Source organism: Haematobia irritans, chromosome 3 (genome assembly GCF_050003625.1).
Source record: "Haematobia irritans isolate KBUSLIRL chromosome 3, ASM5000362v1, whole genome shotgun sequence".
In the NCBI taxonomy this organism is placed as follows: Eukaryota; Metazoa; Arthropoda; class Insecta; order Diptera; family Muscidae; genus Haematobia; species Haematobia irritans.
In genome coordinates this window covers 98,813,971-98,833,675 of record NC_134399.1, presented here as the reverse complement: position 1 = coordinate 98,833,675, position 19,705 = coordinate 98,813,971, and the positions used below count along the sequence as shown (strand labels likewise).

At 35.7% G+C, this 19,705-nt stretch overlaps 1 protein-coding gene across 1 annotated transcript; it reads right to left on the bottom strand.

Annotated features, from left to right (window-relative positions):
- Positions 1–1,028: 1,028 nt before the first annotated feature.
- LOC142231095 (uncharacterized) lies at positions 1,029–18,058 on the bottom strand. The gene is made up of 3 exons (XM_075301714.1): positions 12,991–18,058; positions 12,853–12,936; positions 1,029–1,108 (listed from the first exon to the last, which is right to left on the bottom strand). The coding sequence occupies exons 1-3, from the start codon at positions 18,056–18,058 to the stop codon at positions 1,029–1,031; spliced, it is 5,232 nt and encodes a 1,743-aa protein (XP_075157829.1).
- Between the last annotated feature and the right edge of the window lie 1,647 nt (positions 18,059–19,705).

Below are 19,705 nucleotides of genomic sequence, written 5' to 3'. Positions count from 1 at the left end.
TTGTCACCACCATAATAAATTAGAATGGTTAACCTTTCTTTGTTGTATTAATCTTATTGTTTTTCTAACACAAGGTAGATATAAAAACACCTACAAACTTTCACACTTAGTTACTATGTGATGATACCCTTTCGCCTCCATACTTTGTTCTCCATATACCATTTAAAACTATCACTGTTTGCCTCAACCCTTACCAAAATATTACATAAGCCTGTAACCTCCATTAATACCTCGCTTGATCTGAAATCACCCAAAACGAAAAAAAAGAACAAACATTTGCCAATTTCATTCGGACATTAGGTTGTGTACAAAAAACAAAAGAAAATAAAAAACCAACAACAAAAACAACAGAACAAAATTGATAAAATATTTAAAAGTTGTAGTTTGCGTTTTTACGCTTGACTTCTGGTATGTCGTGTACAAAACTGTCTGTTTAGAAATAAGGCCACATACGTACAAAGATATTTGCCTATGTTCTACTATAAATGTCCTCGTTTTGTGCATGTGCTACAATATTTGTGTATGTGTGTGTGTCTGTTGGGAAAAAGTTTAATTTGTGTGTTTTCATTCGAACGTGTCGTTTTCTCACTGTGGGTTTTCTAAAATTTATCCATTATTTGTTGTGTACTTCTGGTCAAGACCACGCAATGGTCATTGCATACGTCTTTTGTTTATAAAAGATGGGATCTGGTTATCAATTAAAGGATAACAAAGTAAAACAAAAATTAAATTTTTAAAAATCAGTTTTGTATTAACCATATATCTGGAAGGGATCTGGTGGGAGAATGTGACCATACACAACTAACGCTATATAGCTATAATCGATAGCGTATTCCCATTTCCACTTGATTTTAGTAAATTTACAATTTGTATGTCAAATATTTAATTACAGTCGATTTTAAATACTACCACATGAATTTATTTAAACTCTGGATATATATTTTCTATTAAACTAAAAAAGAGATAGTTTCATTAACAAGAATTGCAGTCGATTTTATAGTTTTCTTTAAAAAAAATTCATAGTTTAATTAAATGTGACGTTTTTCTTTGGTGGCATTTAAACATTCACATGAGAGTATTGATTTTACATGTAATTTAATTTTGTAAACTGCAATTAATTAAATGAGAATTTGAATTAAGGCAACAAAAAAATTCATCCATTTCATAAAAAGTATTTTTTATACCCACCACAATAGATTGGTGATGAGGGGTATAATAAGTTTGTCATTCTGTTTGTAACACGTCGGAATTCGATTTCGATTTCCAGCAATATAAAGTATCACGCTACCACCTTCAATAATGGTGTTATCGTCCTGAAATTTCGCTCATATTCCTTTTTTGTCCAGGTATGATATAGAAACCCACCGCCCAGATTTGTGGTTCTTTTTTGGGGTTTTCTCATATGATTTCAGAAAATTATTACCCATATTGCTCGAATGAGCACGATAATTAAAATCGGCATATTTTGTTTCTAGTTCTATGCAATTTTGATTAGTTTATGGCCTTGATGAAGTCAAATCGGGAGACTGGTGTATATTAGGATTATATTAAACCCTTTTGAATATAAACCAAATCTCTTTATAGTTGTAACATTCGAAATCTACAATTCGAAAATAATTGGATAAAAATTGTCCAGATGCCCAAGAATTCAAAACGGGAGATCGGTCTTTAATTCTGATAAATATGGATTGACACAAACCAAATTCGATACAGCTCTTTTTGAACCTAAAATTCCTCTATATTTCGAAATGCAGATAAATAGGAGAAAACTTGCGGTGTCTAGATTTCCCAGAAGTCTAATCAGGATATCGGCAATACCAAAATATATAGGGCTTTACCAAAACATAAGCCAATGACGCTAAATTCGACACAATTTCAGGCAAATCGTATAAAAATTGCGGCTTCAAAAAACCTAAGACATCAAATCGGAAGGCCGGTCTATATGGTGAGTATACCAAAACATGGAACGATTCTACCTCGACATTTCGTATTTTAGCCAAATCGGAAAAAATTAATGTATATACGCTGAAAAAATCACGACGGGTAATCGGTCTATATGAAGGCTAACCAAAATATAATCACATCATATTCAGCACTCCTATTTATGGACCAAAAATTCCGAATTTCAGCAAAATCATATAAAATTTGCAGTTTCTACAAAATAATATAGGGGAGATCCGCCCGTATAGGGGATATATTAAACAAGAGAGTAAAGTAGAAAGTCGGGCGGGGCCGACTATATCATACCCTAAACCATCCCCAGTGAATTAAAGGGTGATACGGTCAAAATTTGGTCAATATAAACTTGACGTATTTCTTTCAATTTTGCATTTAAAAAACCTGAACACCCCTCAGAATGTTGTGTGTGTAGAATGTTGCTCCTATTTTGATTTTGGAATTCACTCTTCAGTTGTCAAAATGCCGTCCAAGCAAGAAGAGCAGCGTATCAAAATTTTGCTCGCGCATCGCGAAAATCCGAGCTACTCGCACGCAAAGCTGGCAAAATCGCTAAAAGTTGCCAAATCAGCCGTTACAAATGTAATTAAAGTGTTTGGGGAACGTTTGTCGACAGTCAGGAAGTCTGGATTGGGGGGAAATCGAAAATCGGAAGCCGCTGAGACGACAAAGAGAGTTACCGGTAGTTTCAAGCGAAACCCTAACCTCTCTCTCCGAGATGCCGCAAATAAGCTGGGTGTATCGTCTACAACCGTGCATCGAGCCAAAAAACGAGCCGGACTATCGACTTACAAGAAGGTAGTGACTCCAAATCGCGATGATAAACAAAATACGATGGCCAAAGCGCAATCCCGGAGGCTGTACACGACGATGCTGACGAAGTTTGACTGCGTGGTAATGGACGACGAAACCTACGTCAAAGCCGACTACTAGCAGCTTCCGGGACAGGAGTTTTATACGGCACAAGGAAGGGGAAAGGTAGCAGATATTTTCAAGCACATAAAACTGTCAAAGTTCGCAAAGAAATATCTGGTTTGGCAAGCCATCTGTACCTGTGGCTTGAAAAACAGCATTTTCATAGCTTCCGGGACTGTCAACCAAGAAATTTACGTGAAAGAGTGTTTGAATAAACGTCTGCTGCCTTTCCTGAAGAAACACGGTTGTTCCGTATTGTTTTGGCCGGATTTGGCATCTTGCCATTACGGTAATAAGGCCATGGAGTGGTACGCCGCCAACAACGTGCAGGTGGTTCCCAAGGACAAGAACCCTCCCAACACGCCAGAGCTCCGCCCAGAGCTGCCGGAACCTAAAGAAGACCAAAAAAACTGCTAAGGACGAGCAGCAGTTCAAGGCAAACTGGCTTTCTGCGGCGAAGAAGGTGGACAAGGTGGCTGTACAAAATCTGATGGCAGGTGTCAAGCTTGAGGCCCGGCAATTCGGATTTTGAAAAGCGAAAGCCTAACTGAATATTTTTCCTGAATTTTATACTAATTGGACTTGAAAAAGAAATTTAATTTGATTTTTTAAATAAACGATTTCACCGAGTTACACGCGTTTTCCCTTGACCAAATTTTGACCGTATCACCCTTTAGTAAACATTCGTTTGGGAGATGAACGGCATTTCCCTATTTATGAAAATTAAGGACTATATGTTTATTACAATTTTTCACAATCTGAACAGAAACGCCTGATATTAGGAGCTATACTTGGTTTTACACCTACAGGTTTAGGTTAGGGTTATAGTGGCAGGCCGATATATCAGACTCATTAGATTATTCAGTCCATTGTGATACCACAGTGGTGAACTTCTCTCTTATCACTGAGTGCTGCCCGATTCTATGTTAAGTTCAATGACAAGGGACCTCTTTTTTAAAGCCGAGTCCGAGCGGCGTTCCACATTGCAGAAACACCACTTAGACAAGCTTTGAAACAATTAGAAATGTCAACAGCATTACTGAGGTTGGATAATCCACCACTGAAAAACTTTTCAGGTGTTTGCTCGAAACTGGGTTTGAACCCATGACTCTGTGTATGCATAGCGGGAATGCTAACCATTGTAGTACAGTGGCTCCTACCAACACAGTTAGTAGACCACTAATATTGAGTTCATTATTAAAAATAGGAAATCGCTCAATTAGTGTGGATAATGTAGCCAAATTTGTGAAAATCGGACAATGTACTCGTGTTTAAGTAAGAGCTATGTGTAAGTCTAAGTTCGATCGGGTAAAACATCTAAGTTTGAAATTTGAGTAACATTTGGCAATAAATAAGAGAATGATGGTTAAATTTGGGAAAATCGAGCTATGTATATATATGGGAGCTATATCTAAATCTGAACCGATTTCGATTAATTGAATTGAAGAGTGATAAAAAATATTACTTTGTGCCAAATTTGAAGACGATCGGTTAATAATAAAGCGCAACGTGACCCCATTTATCAAAATCGGGCGATACATATATATGGGAGCTATCCGATTTCTCCCAAATTCAATAGCGTTCGTCCTTGTGCCCAAACAACACTCTGTACCAAATTTCATCAAAATCTGTTAATAATTGCGACCATTCCTGCGAACAACAAAAAAATGGACAGACGGACGGACTGGGAATGGGGTATAAGATCAATATTTCGGATAGGCACATTTGTTGGCAGATCAAAGTTATTATATCCTAACCACTATTTGGTTTAGGGATTTCCAATTTCAGCAGCATCGGATGAAAATTGGGGTTTCTAGAAGCCCAACAAATCAAATCGGAAGAGAGGTCTGTGTGGGTGATCTACCAAAACATGAACCCATGCACACCATATTCGCCACGCCTATTTATGGATCTAAAATACCGCTAGATATCTGATGTCAGGAAAATCGGATAAAACGTTGGGGCTTAAATGCTCAAGACCACAAATCGAATTTTGTTAAAATTTTATTTCTATACAAAATGTTGTCAAAATTTTATTTCTATAGGAAATCTTGTCAACATTTTATTTCTATAGGAAATTTTGTCAAAATTTAGTTTCTATTGGTAATTTTGTCAAAATTTTATTGCTGTCGGAAATTTTGTCAAAATTTTATTTCTTTTGGAAATTTTGTAAAAATTTCATTGCTATAGGAAATTTTCTCAAAATGTCATTTCTATAAGATATTTTCTCAAAATTTCATTTCTTTTAGTAATCTTGTCAACATTTTATTTCTATCAATAATTTTGGCAGTTTTATTTCTATAGGAAGTTTTCTAAAAGTTTCATTTCTATTGGAAATTTTGTCAAAATGTCTTTGCTATAGGATTTCTTTTTAAAATTTTATTTCTTTTGAAAATTTTGTCAAAATTTCATTTCTGTAGGAAATTTTCTCAAAATTTGATTTCTATAAGAAATGTCAATTTTTTAGAAAATTTTGTCAATATTTTTCTTTTATAAAAAATTTTGTCAAAATTGTTGTTCCACAAACATTTCTTTCAAAGCCCATCCCAGAATCTCCCATCGACTTCTTTCAACTTCCGATGCAGTCCTTTTGGACAAGTCCACAAACATTTCTTCTAAAGCGCATTTTGGGATCCCCCAATGATTTTTTTCTACTTCCGATGCAGTCATTGTGGACATGTATTAGAAAGTACGCAATCAGGCTATTTTAAGTGCAAATTTTGGACACTTAAATTTTACAAAAAAAAAAATTAATAAAAAAAAATAGAAAAATAATAAAAAATAAAGAAATAATAAAACAAAAAAATAAATTTCATTTCCGCTGGGATTTGAACCTGTGCCGTTTGACTTTTTCGCTTCCATGGAAGTTCTTTTGCGAAGGTTTTGCCAATTATGAGAATATTTAATTTGTTTTGTTGATTTTTAATGGAGAAAATATATTTATACGAAAATATATGACGAAAATAAAAAATAACAAGTAAGTAAAGTAGAAAGTCGGGCGGGGCCGACTATATCATACCCTAAACCACCATTACAAAATTAGTAATCATAAGCATTTGTGGGTAACATGTTGGTCTGGGAGATAAACCGCAGTTGCATATTTAAGAAAATTAAGGAGTACATGTCTATGGGTGCTTTGTGTCAATCTGACTATAGCTCATAGTCAATGTTGCCAGGGAAAATGTTCGGTTTACCCTACAAGGACAAAAAAATTTCCCTACTGTCCCATACATTCCCAAACAATTTTCCCTACTATATTTTTCGTTAAATTTAAAAAGTTTTACAAAACAAAAAATGGTTCTAAGTACTTTATTATCTTAAAATATGAATAAGCAACGCATATAACTTAGAATATAAATTGTTATTACCACCACGGTTGCCACAGTTGGTAGAATTCTACCCAAATTAGTGATCTTTTTTATTAAATCTCTATAAAAATAAAATTTTGGAAAAAGTTTCTATAAACAAATTTTTGTGAGAAATCTTTCTATAGAAATAAAATTTTGAGAAAAAATTCCACAGAAATAAAATTTTTTATGGAAATAATATTTTAAAAAAAATTTCTATAGAAATACAATTTTGACAAAATGTTCTATATAAATAAAATGTTGACAAAATTTTCTACAGGAATAAAGTTTACCACACATTGTTGAAGATCAAGCCTTGCCGGCTTCTAATTTCCTCCTCTAGAGCCACCAAAATTTAAAAATTATTACAAATTGTGTTGAGTGAAAATGTCCTACATTGTGGCCCTACGTCCGTACAAGACGCTAAATATTAGAAAAACCCTACATATAGGGAATTTCCCCTACTTCTAGCAACACTGGCTGTGTTGATATTGCGTCTTCGGAGTTAGTTTGCCACTAATATTGAGCCCATTATTCAACAAGTAAGTAAAGTAGAAAGTCCGGCGGGGCCGACTATATCATACCCTAAACCACCATTATAGAATTAGTAATCATGAGCATTTGTGGGGTAACATATAGGTCTGGGAGATAAACCGCAGTTGCATATTTAAGAAAATTAAGGGGTACATGTCTATGGGTGCTTTGTGTCAATCTGACTATAGCTCATAGTCAGTGTTGCCGGGGAAAATGTTCTTTTTACCCTACAAAGACAAAAAAAGATCCCTACTTTCCCATACATTCCCAAACAATTTTCCCTACTATATTTTTTATTAAATTTTAAAAATTTTACAAAACAAAAATGGTTCTAAGTACTTTATTATCTTACAACATGAATATGCAACGTATATAACTTAGAATATAAATTTGTATTACCACCACGGTTGCCACAGTTAGTAGAATTCTACCCAAATTAGTATTTTTTTTTTAGTTAAATATCTATAAAAATAAAATTTTGGAAAAAGTTTCTATAAACAAATTTTTGTGATAAATTTTTCTATAGAAATAAAATTTTGACAATAAATTCTATAGAAATAAAATTTTGAGAAAAAATTCCACAGAAATAAAATTTTGAGAAAATTTTTTATAGAAATAATTTTTTGAAAAAAAATTTCTATAGAAATACAACTTTTACAAAATGTTCTATAGATTTAAAATGTTGACAAAATTTTCTACAGGAATAAAGTTTACCACACATTGTTAAAGATCAAGCCTTGCCGGCTTCTAATTTCCTCCTCTAAATCCACCAAAATGTAAAAATTATTACAAATTGTGTTGAGTGAAAATGTCCTACATTGTGGCCCTACGTCCATACAAGACGCTAAATACTAGAAAAACCCTACATATAGGGAATTTCCCCTACTTCTAGCAACATTGGCTGTGTTGATATTGCGCCTACGGAGTTAGTATGCCACTTATATTGAGCCCATTATTAAAAAAGAGAAAATCGTTAAATTAGTGTGGGTAATAAATACAAATTTGTAAAAATCGAGCAATATTCTTATGTAAGAGCTACAAGTACGTATAAGTACGATCGGCTAGTACATCAAAATTTGAAATTTGAGTAACATTGTTTAATAAATAAGAGTACTATGGCCAAATTTGGGAAAATCGAGCGATGCATATATATATGGAAGCTGTATCTAAATCTGAACCAATTTGCATACTATTTTGCGGGTTTGATTAATACCACAAAAGGTTACCTTGTGCACAATTTGAGTAAGATCAGTTAAGAAATGAGGCCTCTATGGTCAAACATAAGGTTATAAAGGCGAATTTTTCAAAATCGGACGATACATATATGGGAGCTATATCTAAATTTGAACCGATTTCGATGAAATTTTGCACATATAGTAAGTGCTATAGAAGACTACATTTAGCCAAATTTGGGTAAGATCGGTTGATAAGTAAGGGTTTTATGGCCAAATTTAGAAAAATCGGGCGGTACATATATATGGGAGCTATAGCTAAATCTGGACCGATCTCGATGATTTTTTGCACATATAGTTAGTACTATAGAAGATTATATATAACCAACCTTGAGCAAGATCGGTTGATAAATAAAGGTTTTGTGGCCAAATTTTGGAAAATCGGGCGATAAATATATATGAGAGCTATATCTAAATCTGAACCGATTTGGATGAAATTTTGCAGACTTGAAGGGCGATGGAAAAGATTATCTTTTGCCAAATTTGGTGATGATCCGTTTGAAAAAACGCGCAACGTGACCCCATTTGTCGAAATCGGGCGATACATATATATGGGAGCTATATCTAAATTTGATCCTATTTCTTCCAAATTCAATAGCGTTCGTCCTTGTGCCCAAAAAACTCCCTGTACCAAATTTCATCAAAATCGGTTAATAATTGCGACCGGAATCCTGTGAACAACAAATACATGGACAGACAGACGGACGGACGGACGGACACCAAGCGCTAGATCGACTCAAGAGGTGATTCTGAGTCGATCGGTATATATTTTATGGGGTCTAAAATCAATATTTCTGGTAGGCACATTTTTTGGCCGATCAAACTTATTATACCCTGACCACTATGTGGTTTAGGGTATAAAAACGATGCATAACATAAAAAAAATATATATTTTTTTTTTTTTAAATATTTGATAAAAAAATTGCCGCTGGTGAGAATTGAAACTGCGTTTCTTATTTTTTCGTTCATACTAATAAAGAACATATCGAGAAGCAATTAGAATATTATTCCTTGGTGTTGTATTACTATCATACCACAAACATTTGAATTGACCTTTCGACGCTTTATGTTCAATGGCGTTTGTGGCTGAGTGTGCTAAGGCGTTCTGTTATGGTGCCAACAAACCCAGGTTCAACCCCTGGTCGGAGCGAAAAAGGTTTTCAAATTGTAAAAAATTAGATAATAGAAAAATAATAGTGTAATAAAAAATATGGATGAAAAAAAAAGAGAAATTGGTTGAAAAAATTTTTTTTTTTTCACTTTTTAAATTAACTTCCAGGGCACAACTTCTAAAGCAATGCAAAAGATCCAAAAAGGGAGTACTTCCGTCCTATGACAAGCCCATGTAAAATACTTTGGAGATGATCCAAGTTTGCACTACTTCCGGATCACAGATTGGGGATCCAAACTACTTTTCTGGAAGCTCTTTTTTTGCTGGGTACCTTCAACCAATGGTAAATATTCTTAAAGAATAAAAATATAAGAACTTCAAACTCTATCTTGTACCTGTTACCCACGCACATTAATGCGTTAGGTGTCGCGGCTTCATATGTAGTGAGTTCTCAATTTTACTTTGATTGCCATTATCTATTATTTGATTGCGTTATCTATCCTAATTACACACCTAAAGACGGACTTTCGGACAGGGTCGAAAATGAATATTTAGATGCGTTGCATGGGTATAAAAAGTATTGACAGACATCTCCCATTTCAGAATACGCTTTAGCTTTTTAGTCATTATACAAAACAACTTTGAATATAATGATGCCATTAATAATTTTGATGATTTATTTCCAAATATTAAGAACCTCAGCCTTTTTCGTTATCAGTCTAACATGAAAAGTATAGAGTTTTATTCATTGAAAAGTTTATCGACTTTCGGCCAAGGAGAAAAACGTTGTATCAGAGAAATGCATTCTTTATGTCAAGCAAATTCACATTCCTATTTCAATGACAAGACATCTGTGGACTCACAAAAATATTTTGTCAAAGTATAGATTTTTCAAGAACTCGGCCTACCAAAGTGAGACCAGTTAGACTAAGGGGACTTTATTAAAACGACCCTAAATCACAAACAAATGTTTGAATTTAACATCCCACAGAGAATATATGAATCTATCCCTTTTGGACATCTATAACTGAAATATTTCCGGTTTTTCAATTGGAATGTTGCCTTCGATATTCATTTACCATTCCCTGTGGTTTTTGCTTCTTAAAGCTGTGCTTCAGACACCCATTAGTAAGAGAATTTTAAGATTATAAAATATGTTGTAATCATATTATGTTTTCTTCTACATAAATTGGATTAAAACTCTAAGTCAGTTTAATTCCTAATAACACATTCCATTTGATTTAACCTATGATAGTAGTAAACCTTAATTCAATTTTACACAATATTGATTTAATATTCAGAACTAATTACTATGAAATTATTACTTAGCTCACATGGAATGCTTTAATGAGGAGGTTAAGAGGACAAATTGAGCTATTGTGGATATTATTCGGTACACTGGATACGGATTATAAGCTAAGTGTCTTTATTATCATTAACTTGTACTTTAAATGAAACATGGACCAATATACGGTCAGGCCGAATCTTATGTACCCTCCAACATTGTCTTCTAATGTGTATTCAGCTTTGCTGCTGAAAACACAGATTTAATTTTGATACCCTCCACCATAGGATGGGGGTATATTAACTTTGTCATTCCGTTTGTAACACATTGAAATATTGCTCTAAGCCCCCATAAAGTATATATATATATATATATATATATATATATATATATATATATATATATATATATATATATATATATATATATATATATATATATATATATATATATATATATATATATATATATATATATATATATATATATATATATATATATATATATATATATATATATATATATATATATATATATATATATATATATATATATATATATATATATATATATATTCTGAGTCGATCTAAGCATGTCCGTCCGTCTGTTGAAAGCATGCTAACTTCCGAACGAAATGAAAGGAATCGACTTGAAACTTGGCATAAGCAGTTGTTATTGATGTAGGTCGGATGGTATTGCAAATGGGTCATATTGGACCACTTTTACGTATAACGCTCGTATAAACCGACCCCCAGATTTCGCTTGCGGAGTCTCTTAGAGAAGCAAATTTCATCCGATCCGGTTGAAATTCGGTACCTGGTGTAAGCATATGGTCTCAACCAACCATGCAAGAATTGGGCCACAGCGGTTCACAATTATATGTAACCCCCATATAAACCGATCCCAGATTTGACCTTCGGAGCTTCTTGGAGGAGCAAAATCCATCCGATCCGGTTTAAATTTACTACGTGGTGTTAATATATGGTCTCTAAAAACCATGCAAAAATTGGTCCATATCAGTTCATAATTATATATAGCCCCCATATAGACCGATCCCTAGATTTGGCTTGGGGAGCCTCTAGGAGAAGCAAATTTCATCTGATCCGGCTGAAATTTCGTACATGATGTTATTATATAGTCTCTAACAACATTGCAAAAATTGGTCCACAGCGGTTCATAATTATATGTAGCCCCCATATAAACCGATCCCAGATTTGACCTTCGGAGCTTCTTGGAGGAGCAAAATCCATCCGATCCGGTTTAAATTTACTACGTGGTGTTAATATATGGTCTCTAAAAACCATGCAAAAATTGGTCCATATCAGTTCATAATTATATATATCCCCCATATAAACCGATCCCCAGATTTGGTTTCCGGAGCCTCAAAGAGAAGCAAATTTCATCCGATCCTGCTGAAATTTCGTACATGATGTTGTTATATAGTCTCCAACAACATTGCAAAAATTGGTCCATATCGGTTCATAATTATATATAGCCCCCATATAAACCGATTCCCAGATTTGACCTCCAGATCCTCTGGGAGGATCAATATTCATCCGATTCAGTTGAAATTTGGTTCATTTATAGGGTTTTATACACAAACACTAATATATCTCTCAACAAGTAAGAAAAAGTCTAAAGTAGGGGGCGACTATATTAACCCTGCACCACTTTGTAGATCCACAATTTCGATAGCATATCAAAATCGTCTAAAGTGTTTGGTGTGCATGGTTTTTTTTTAGTGCATGTTCAATAATTCCCCAAGAAAAACAAAGTAAAAAAAAATTAATGATCAGAAAAGAAAGAAAAAAAACGATATCAGAAAACCACAAAAACGCTGTAAGTAGAAGAAAGGGTTTTTATTAATTTCTAGCTCAGTTGAATGTCTTACAAGATGTTATCTGTTCGGCTGTCCAAATGGAATGACCGAGGCAATAAAATTTTTGTAGCAGCGGAGCGTTTAACAAATTTAAAAGAGCTTATTGTGTACAGCTATTTTATGATTTAGTACTCTTTTTTGTTGTAATACAAGTGTATGTATGATAACATTGAGCATGCATTAAATAGAGAGAGTGATAAAGAGAGAGTAATTTGACTAAATAATCAGACAAAAATGAGAGAGTTCAAATTGATATGCATTGAGTAAATAATATGATTTCAATTAAGAAAAAATATGACCAAATATGGTAATGACAAATATAGAATAGATAAAATTTCTTAGCACTAAATTACAGTGATACCTCAAACTAATATAACTTTCAGTATAAATATTGTAAAAAATATTTTGCATTGTAATGTCAGTATATTAGACTGGTGATGACCATAACTGGAAAGAATTTCGATGATTATGGTTGGATTTTCCAACATTGTCCCCCCCGAAGAACTCTCGTTTTTAAGAAATTGTTAGAAGGACGGCCTATCGGTGGGAGTGTTTTTAGTTTAGTCCGCAGACTTGGCTGTGCTCCGGCTCACAACAAGACAGGAAGGCTCCATCCTTCAGTTGTTGTTCTTCTATAGGGGTTTCAATCGCAGCTTCAGTATTTTCGTCAGTTGAATCTGTAGGGAGAAAACATATTTTAGTAATAGGCCTTTTTATTACTTTATTTTTACACCATATCGATACAACTCGAACGTGGCCGTCGGGTCCAGGATGAACTTCTTGGATACGGCCCAATAACCATTGGGCAGGTCCACACCTTTCGTCTGCTATAATAACAAGATCTCCAATTTTGGCATCCTTTTTTTCTGTGAGCCATTTGGGTCGAGCCTGTAGGCGATTTATATACTCCCTATACCACCTCTTCCAAAAATGTTGTTTTAACATTTCAATCTTCTTCCAACGAGATAAACGATTTATATTCCGGTCAAGTAATGATTCCTCAGGAATACATGTACTGGGCTCACCGATAAGAAAATGAGCGGGTGTAAGGGCATTTATATCAGATGGATCAGAAGATAAAGGGCAAAGAGGGCGTGAATTGAGGCAGCTCTCTATTTCACAAAGAAGTGTCGAAAATTCTTCATAACTTAGCAATCTATCTCCTGTTATGCGTTTCAGGTGATATTTTACAGATTTAACCCCGGCTTCCCAAAGCCCGCCGAAGTTTGGGGATGCTGGGGGAATAAAATGCCAATCTGTGCCAAGGGCCGACAAGTTTTGGCGAATATCGTCAGGCAAAGAATTTTCACTTCTGTGAATCATGGCCCTCAACTCTTTAGAAGCACCGACAAAATTTGTGCCGCAGTCGGAGTAAATATCGGTACAAGAACCTCTTCGTGACACAAATCGTCGAAATGCCGCCAAAAATGAATTGGTTGTCATGTCCGATACGGCTTCCAAATGTAGCGCCTTAGTAACCATACAAATAAATAAACATATATAGCCCTTTGTGGTTACAGAAGATCTAAGTGTGGAGTTCTTCATATATATAGGTCCGGCGTAATCAACACCAGAATGTTTAAATGGTCGTGTCATATTTGTACGTACAGCTGGAAGATTGCCCATTATTTGACGAGAAGTTCTGGCCGTGTATCTGAAGCATCGAATACAATTGTTAATAATCCTTTTAGCTAATTGATTCCCAGAAATTACCCAATATTTCCTATTTACGTACGACATTGTAAGTGTAATACCACCATTTAAAGTTCTCTCATGGGCATCCCTAATAATCAATTTTGACAATGGGTTGGACTTCGCAAGTAGAATTGGATGCTTTACGTCATAAGGCAACTCACTATTTTGCAAGCGTCCCCCAACACGTATTATACCCGTACCATCAATAAAAGGGAGCAGTCTAAGTAGCGGTTTATGCTTAACCTCGCTCTTGTTTACCAGAAGCTTAATTTCCTGAGAGAAGTCTATGTTTTGAGTTACTCTAATCAAAGTCAAAAGAGCTTCTCTGAGGCAAGCGTGTTGAAGCATCCCCGTTTTCTGTTTAGTGACATTCCTACAATTATGAACAAATCTCAAACAATAAGCAGTAATACGGAGTAGTCTTCTTAAATCAGAATACCGTGATAATAAGACAGGGTATTCAACGTCAGATATGAGATGGCATTGAATATCGGGGTACTTAGATTCCTCATCAGTCTCAAGATTCGGTAAGGTCTCGGGCCAATAACGCGAAGGCAATTTCAAAAAATTGGGACCGTACCACCAGCTGAAATTCTCGACCAAATCAGATGGATGCATACCTCTAGAAGCGCAATCTGCGGGGTTAAGAGCAGACGGAACATATCGCCATTGTGAAGGATCACTCAGCCGTTGGATTTCAGCCACTCTATTGGCGACATAAACACTCCACCGTGTAGGCGGTTTTCGTAGCCAACTTAGGACTGTAAAACTGTCACTCCAAAAATGAACGTCCTGAATACTAGTGTCCGAAAATGAACCTTTTACTTTATGGAGCAGCTTGGCAGCAAGAACTGCCGCGCACAGCTCCAATCTTGGTATGGAGACAGTTTTTATGGGGGTCACTTTCGACTTGGCCTGTAGTAGGTTAACGAAAACATTATCCAATGTCACTACTCTCACATATACGGCAGCCGCATAAGCTATAGTCGACGCATCAGAGAAACAATGGAGCTCCAATTTAGAGTGTGGTGAAAAATTTAACCATCTAGGGATTTTCAATTCAGAAAAAGAGGGGAGAGCTGATCGATATTTTATCCAATCATGTTCAATGAAGGGTGGAACTGGGTCATCCCATCCTACTCCATTCTCCCAAAGTTTCTTAAATAAAGATTTTGCGATAACCGTAGAGGGTGTTAGCCAACCCAAAGGGTCATAGAGACGGGCTGTGTCGGATAAAATCGAACGTTTCGATACGGGATGTGGATCATTAAGACATACCCTGAACGAAAACGTATCAGTTCTTATATTCCATTGGACACCTAATGTCTTAACAACATTATCCTGATCGAAATTCAAAGTAACTGAAGTTTCCCTAAACTCTTCTGGGATTTCCCTTAACAACTCAGGACAATTGGTGATCCACTTCCTTAAATTAAATCCGCCTTCCCTTAAAAGAGCAGACAAATTCTTGTACATAGAGATGACACCATTAACAGAGTCTGATCCAGACAGTATGTCATCAACATATGAATCGGTCGTCAAAATGCTCGATTCGTGCGGAAAATAATTCTCATAATCTTGAGCAAGCTTTCGCAAAATCCTAATTGCCAAATAAGGTGCGGAAGTCGTCCCATAAGTGACGGTGGTCAATTGATATACTGAAATATCCTCATTGGGGTTTGCCCGCCATAAAATTTGCTGAAAGGGTCTATGTTCCTGGCACACATTAATCTGGCGGAACATCTTCTCGATGTCCGCGCTAAATGCAAATCTATGCTTTCTCCATCTAGTTATGACCATGGGAAGATCGTTCTGTAAGGCGGGCCCAGGGGCAAGCTCCTCGTTAAGACTCTTATGACCCTTAATATGGCTGCTGCCATCAAACACCACCCTAAGTTTGGTGGTTGTACTATCCTCCTTAAAAATTCCATGATGTGGTAGGAAATAAGAATTTCCAGAAACGCTTGGAGTGTAATACCCTATTCGAGACATATGGCCCAACATTTCGTATTCACGAATAAATTGCCGGTACGCTTTAGCGTACAACGGTCGCCTCAGGAAAGATTTTTCCAACTGATTATAGCGACTTAGAGCTCCAATAAGGTTATTATGCATTACTGGAAGGGGTTTCTCGTTGAGAATATTTCTAAAGGGCAAATGTACACAGTATCTACCGTCCGGCGATCGTGTGGTAGTTCTGAGAAAGAAATCTTCGCAAGCCTCCTCCTCATCAGTTAATTGCCTTGAAGAAATGATTTCTTCTTGTTCCCAAAAGGCTCTTAATATCCCTTCCAAATTAGTATTGTGGAAGTGAATTACGTTCGGAGAAACCGACACTGGAGACCCAGAGAAAACCCACCCGAAATGGGTATTCTGAAAAAATAATTCATCATGTATAAACGATTCCGTAGGAATTTGAATCTTAGAACAAACGTCGGATCCCAGAATGATATCTATGGGATCCGATTTATAATAATACGGATCTGCTAAGGCATCTATACAAATGCCAGGGAAACTGATCCTTCTTGAAGTGTTCGGTCTATATGAAGAAACGTTTCTGAGCACGAATGCTGTGCATGTCAGTACCGGTTTCAGCTTTGTAGACCATAAATCGATTTCGACTGAATATTTAGAAATATTTTCATTTCCATCGCCCACCCCAACCACCTTGCAAAATGAACGTTTCCTCTTCACCCCTAATAGCTGAACAGCCGACTCAGATACTAAACTACCCTGAGACCCAGGGTCCAGTAAAGCCCTCATAGGGTATCTGCCATGGCAGGTTTCCACAAATAATCGAATAGTGTACAAAAACACATCATGAAGAACACCGGCTGCATGAGAGGTGATGTGGGTTTCATCACTTTCATTCCTATTTTGAATCGAAGGGGTATCGTCACTGTGCAAGACAGTATGATGTGGTAAATTACATGTTCCACATCGGTATAGAGAGGGACATTTATCGTGGTGATGCCCGAGAGACAAACAGTTGCGGCAAATATTTCTATTCCTCAGAAAATCATTCTTCATATTCAGCGATAATGCAAGAAACTGATAACATTTAGATAAGTAATGATTTTTCGAGCAATAGCAACAAGAAATAGAACGAGGAGCAGTAAACTTAGCAGCATTAAAAGACCTACTCTTAACCTTAGCCGACTTAATCCTACCCGAATTAGAGCTATCATCTTCCAACGATTCAAGGGTGCGAAAAGTTCTCTCAAGAAAAGAAAACATTTCATCCCTGCTCGGAAGTTCCGTGGAGGACCTTAACGAATGTTCCCAATCCCGCCTAGTTTGGAAATCAAGTTTCTGGCATATGACATAAATCAAAACAGGATCCCATGTCCCTGTATCAATACCCAAGTTCTTAAGCGATGACAAGCACTCATGGGTAGTGTCCAGTAAAGCCTTAATACTACCAAATGAACCGTCGCTCCTTGGAACGTTGAATAATCTTGACGTGAGCGAACCCACAATCATTCGTCTGTTATGATACCGTGACTCAAGTATAGTCCAAGCGGTATCGTAGTTCGCCTCAGTAACGGAAAGTGTCCTGATAAGTCCGGCGGCCTCACCAGAGAGAGTCCCCTTGAGGTAGAAAAACTTTTGAATTTTCGAAAGAGAAAAATTGTTGTGGACCAATGACAAATATATATCCCTGAAGGGGAACCACTCCATGTAATCCCCGGAAAAATTCGGTAGAGAAATCTTAGGTAGCTTTGCTTCCATTGAACAAGAAGTATCAGCATGGCCATGGCTGACAGCGAAGGTACTGCTAAATGGAGAACCGGTCGTGTTGGAAGGCATGGAGTCAACAATAGCACCTTTAAATGAAAAATATTGATCGGAAAACTCATAAAAACACTTGTCCACAACGTATGGTACGTCAGCCTCACTCACATCAGAATCACGGATAGATTTCATAATCTCATCGTGCTGATATTTAAATTGCTGATACATATCGTCCAGCTCTTGTACCAAAGTAGACAAATATCCCCGAGACTTGGCACTGTTATCCCTGTCCAAAAACCTAGCATACATCTCCTTCACCCTTTCCATTATATCACGTTGACTCGCAATAGTCTCGTGTAGAGCGCTCATAATGGTAATTGAATTGTTATTCTCCAACACGTGAAAATACCTTAAAAAAAAACTCGCTATATCCACTTCAAAAAAAATATCGAAAATTAATTCCACGAAAATAACTCACTAATTTGGGAACAAGGTTCCCGGGTTTCGGCACCAAACGGAATGTTCAATAATTCCCCAAGAAAAACAAAGTAAAAAAAAATTAATGATCAGAAAAGAAAGAAAAAAAACGATATCAGAAAACCACAAAAACGCTGTAAGTAGAAGAAAGGGTTTTTATTAATTTCTAGCTCAGTTGAATGTCTTACAAGATGTTATCTGTTCGGCTGTCCAAATGGAATGACCGAGGCAATAAAATTTTTGTAGCAGCGGAGCGTTTAACAAATTTAAAAGAGCTTATTGTGTACAGCTATTTTATGATTTAGTACTCTTTTTTGTTGTAATACAAGTGTATGTATGATAACATTGAGCATGCATTAAATAGAGAGAGTGATAAAGAGAGAGTAATTTGACTAAATAATCAGACAAAAATGAGAGAGTTCAAATTGATATGCATTGAGTAAATAATATGATTTCAATTAAGAAAAAATATGACCAAATATGGTAATGACAAATATAGAATAGATAAAATTTCTTAGCACTAAATTACAGTGATACCTCAAACTAATATAACTTTCAGTATAAATATTGTAAAAAATATTTTGCATTGTAATGTCAGTATATTAGACTGGTGATGACCATAACTGGAAAGAATTTCGATGATTATGGTTGGATTTTCCAACAGTGCATGTTCAACATACATAGTAATTATGTTAATTCTACTCCCTGTGCAAAATTTCACGTAAATCGGATTACAAATTTGACCTCTGTGGTCATATGACAGCAAATCGGACGAAAGATATATATGGGAGCTATACCTAAATCTGAACTGATTTCAACCAAAATTGGAATGCATATCCAGAGCCTTAATTATACTCCCGGTGCAAAGTTTCACGTAAATCGGAGTAAAACTTTGGTCTCTGTGGTTATATGAGTGTAAATTGCTCGAAAGATATAAATGGGAGCTATGTATATATAAATCTGAATCGATTTCAACCGAATTTAGCAGGCATAGTTAATTCTACTCCCTGTGCAAAATTTCACTTAAATCAGAGTACAACTTTGACAGAACACCAAAAGATTTTTCAGTGGTGGATTATCCCACCTCAGTAATGCTGGTGACATTTCTGTGTGTTTCAAAGCTTCTCTAAGTGGTTTCACTGCAACGTGGAACGCCGTTCGGAATCGGCTATAAAGATGAGGTGCCTTGTCATTGAGCTTAATATTGAGCTTAACCACTGTGGTATCACAATGGACTGAATGGTCTAAGTGAGCCTGATACATCGGGCTGCCACCTAATCTAACCTAACTTTATTTTAGTTCATGGAATTATTTTGGTTGGAGAAAATTTCCTTTACTCTAATAATTTTTTGCGTACTTTAGTTAAGTGAACTTAAAAACAGGAAAAATTTTACACAAATGAAGCATAAAGATTTACTTAATTCGTACTTCTCACAAAATATTTTACTATTTGTTAAAATTTGTAAATAATAAACACCACATCATCACCGCAAACAGTAAAGCAGTTATATTTATAAAGTATAGTTTTCGGCGCCCACG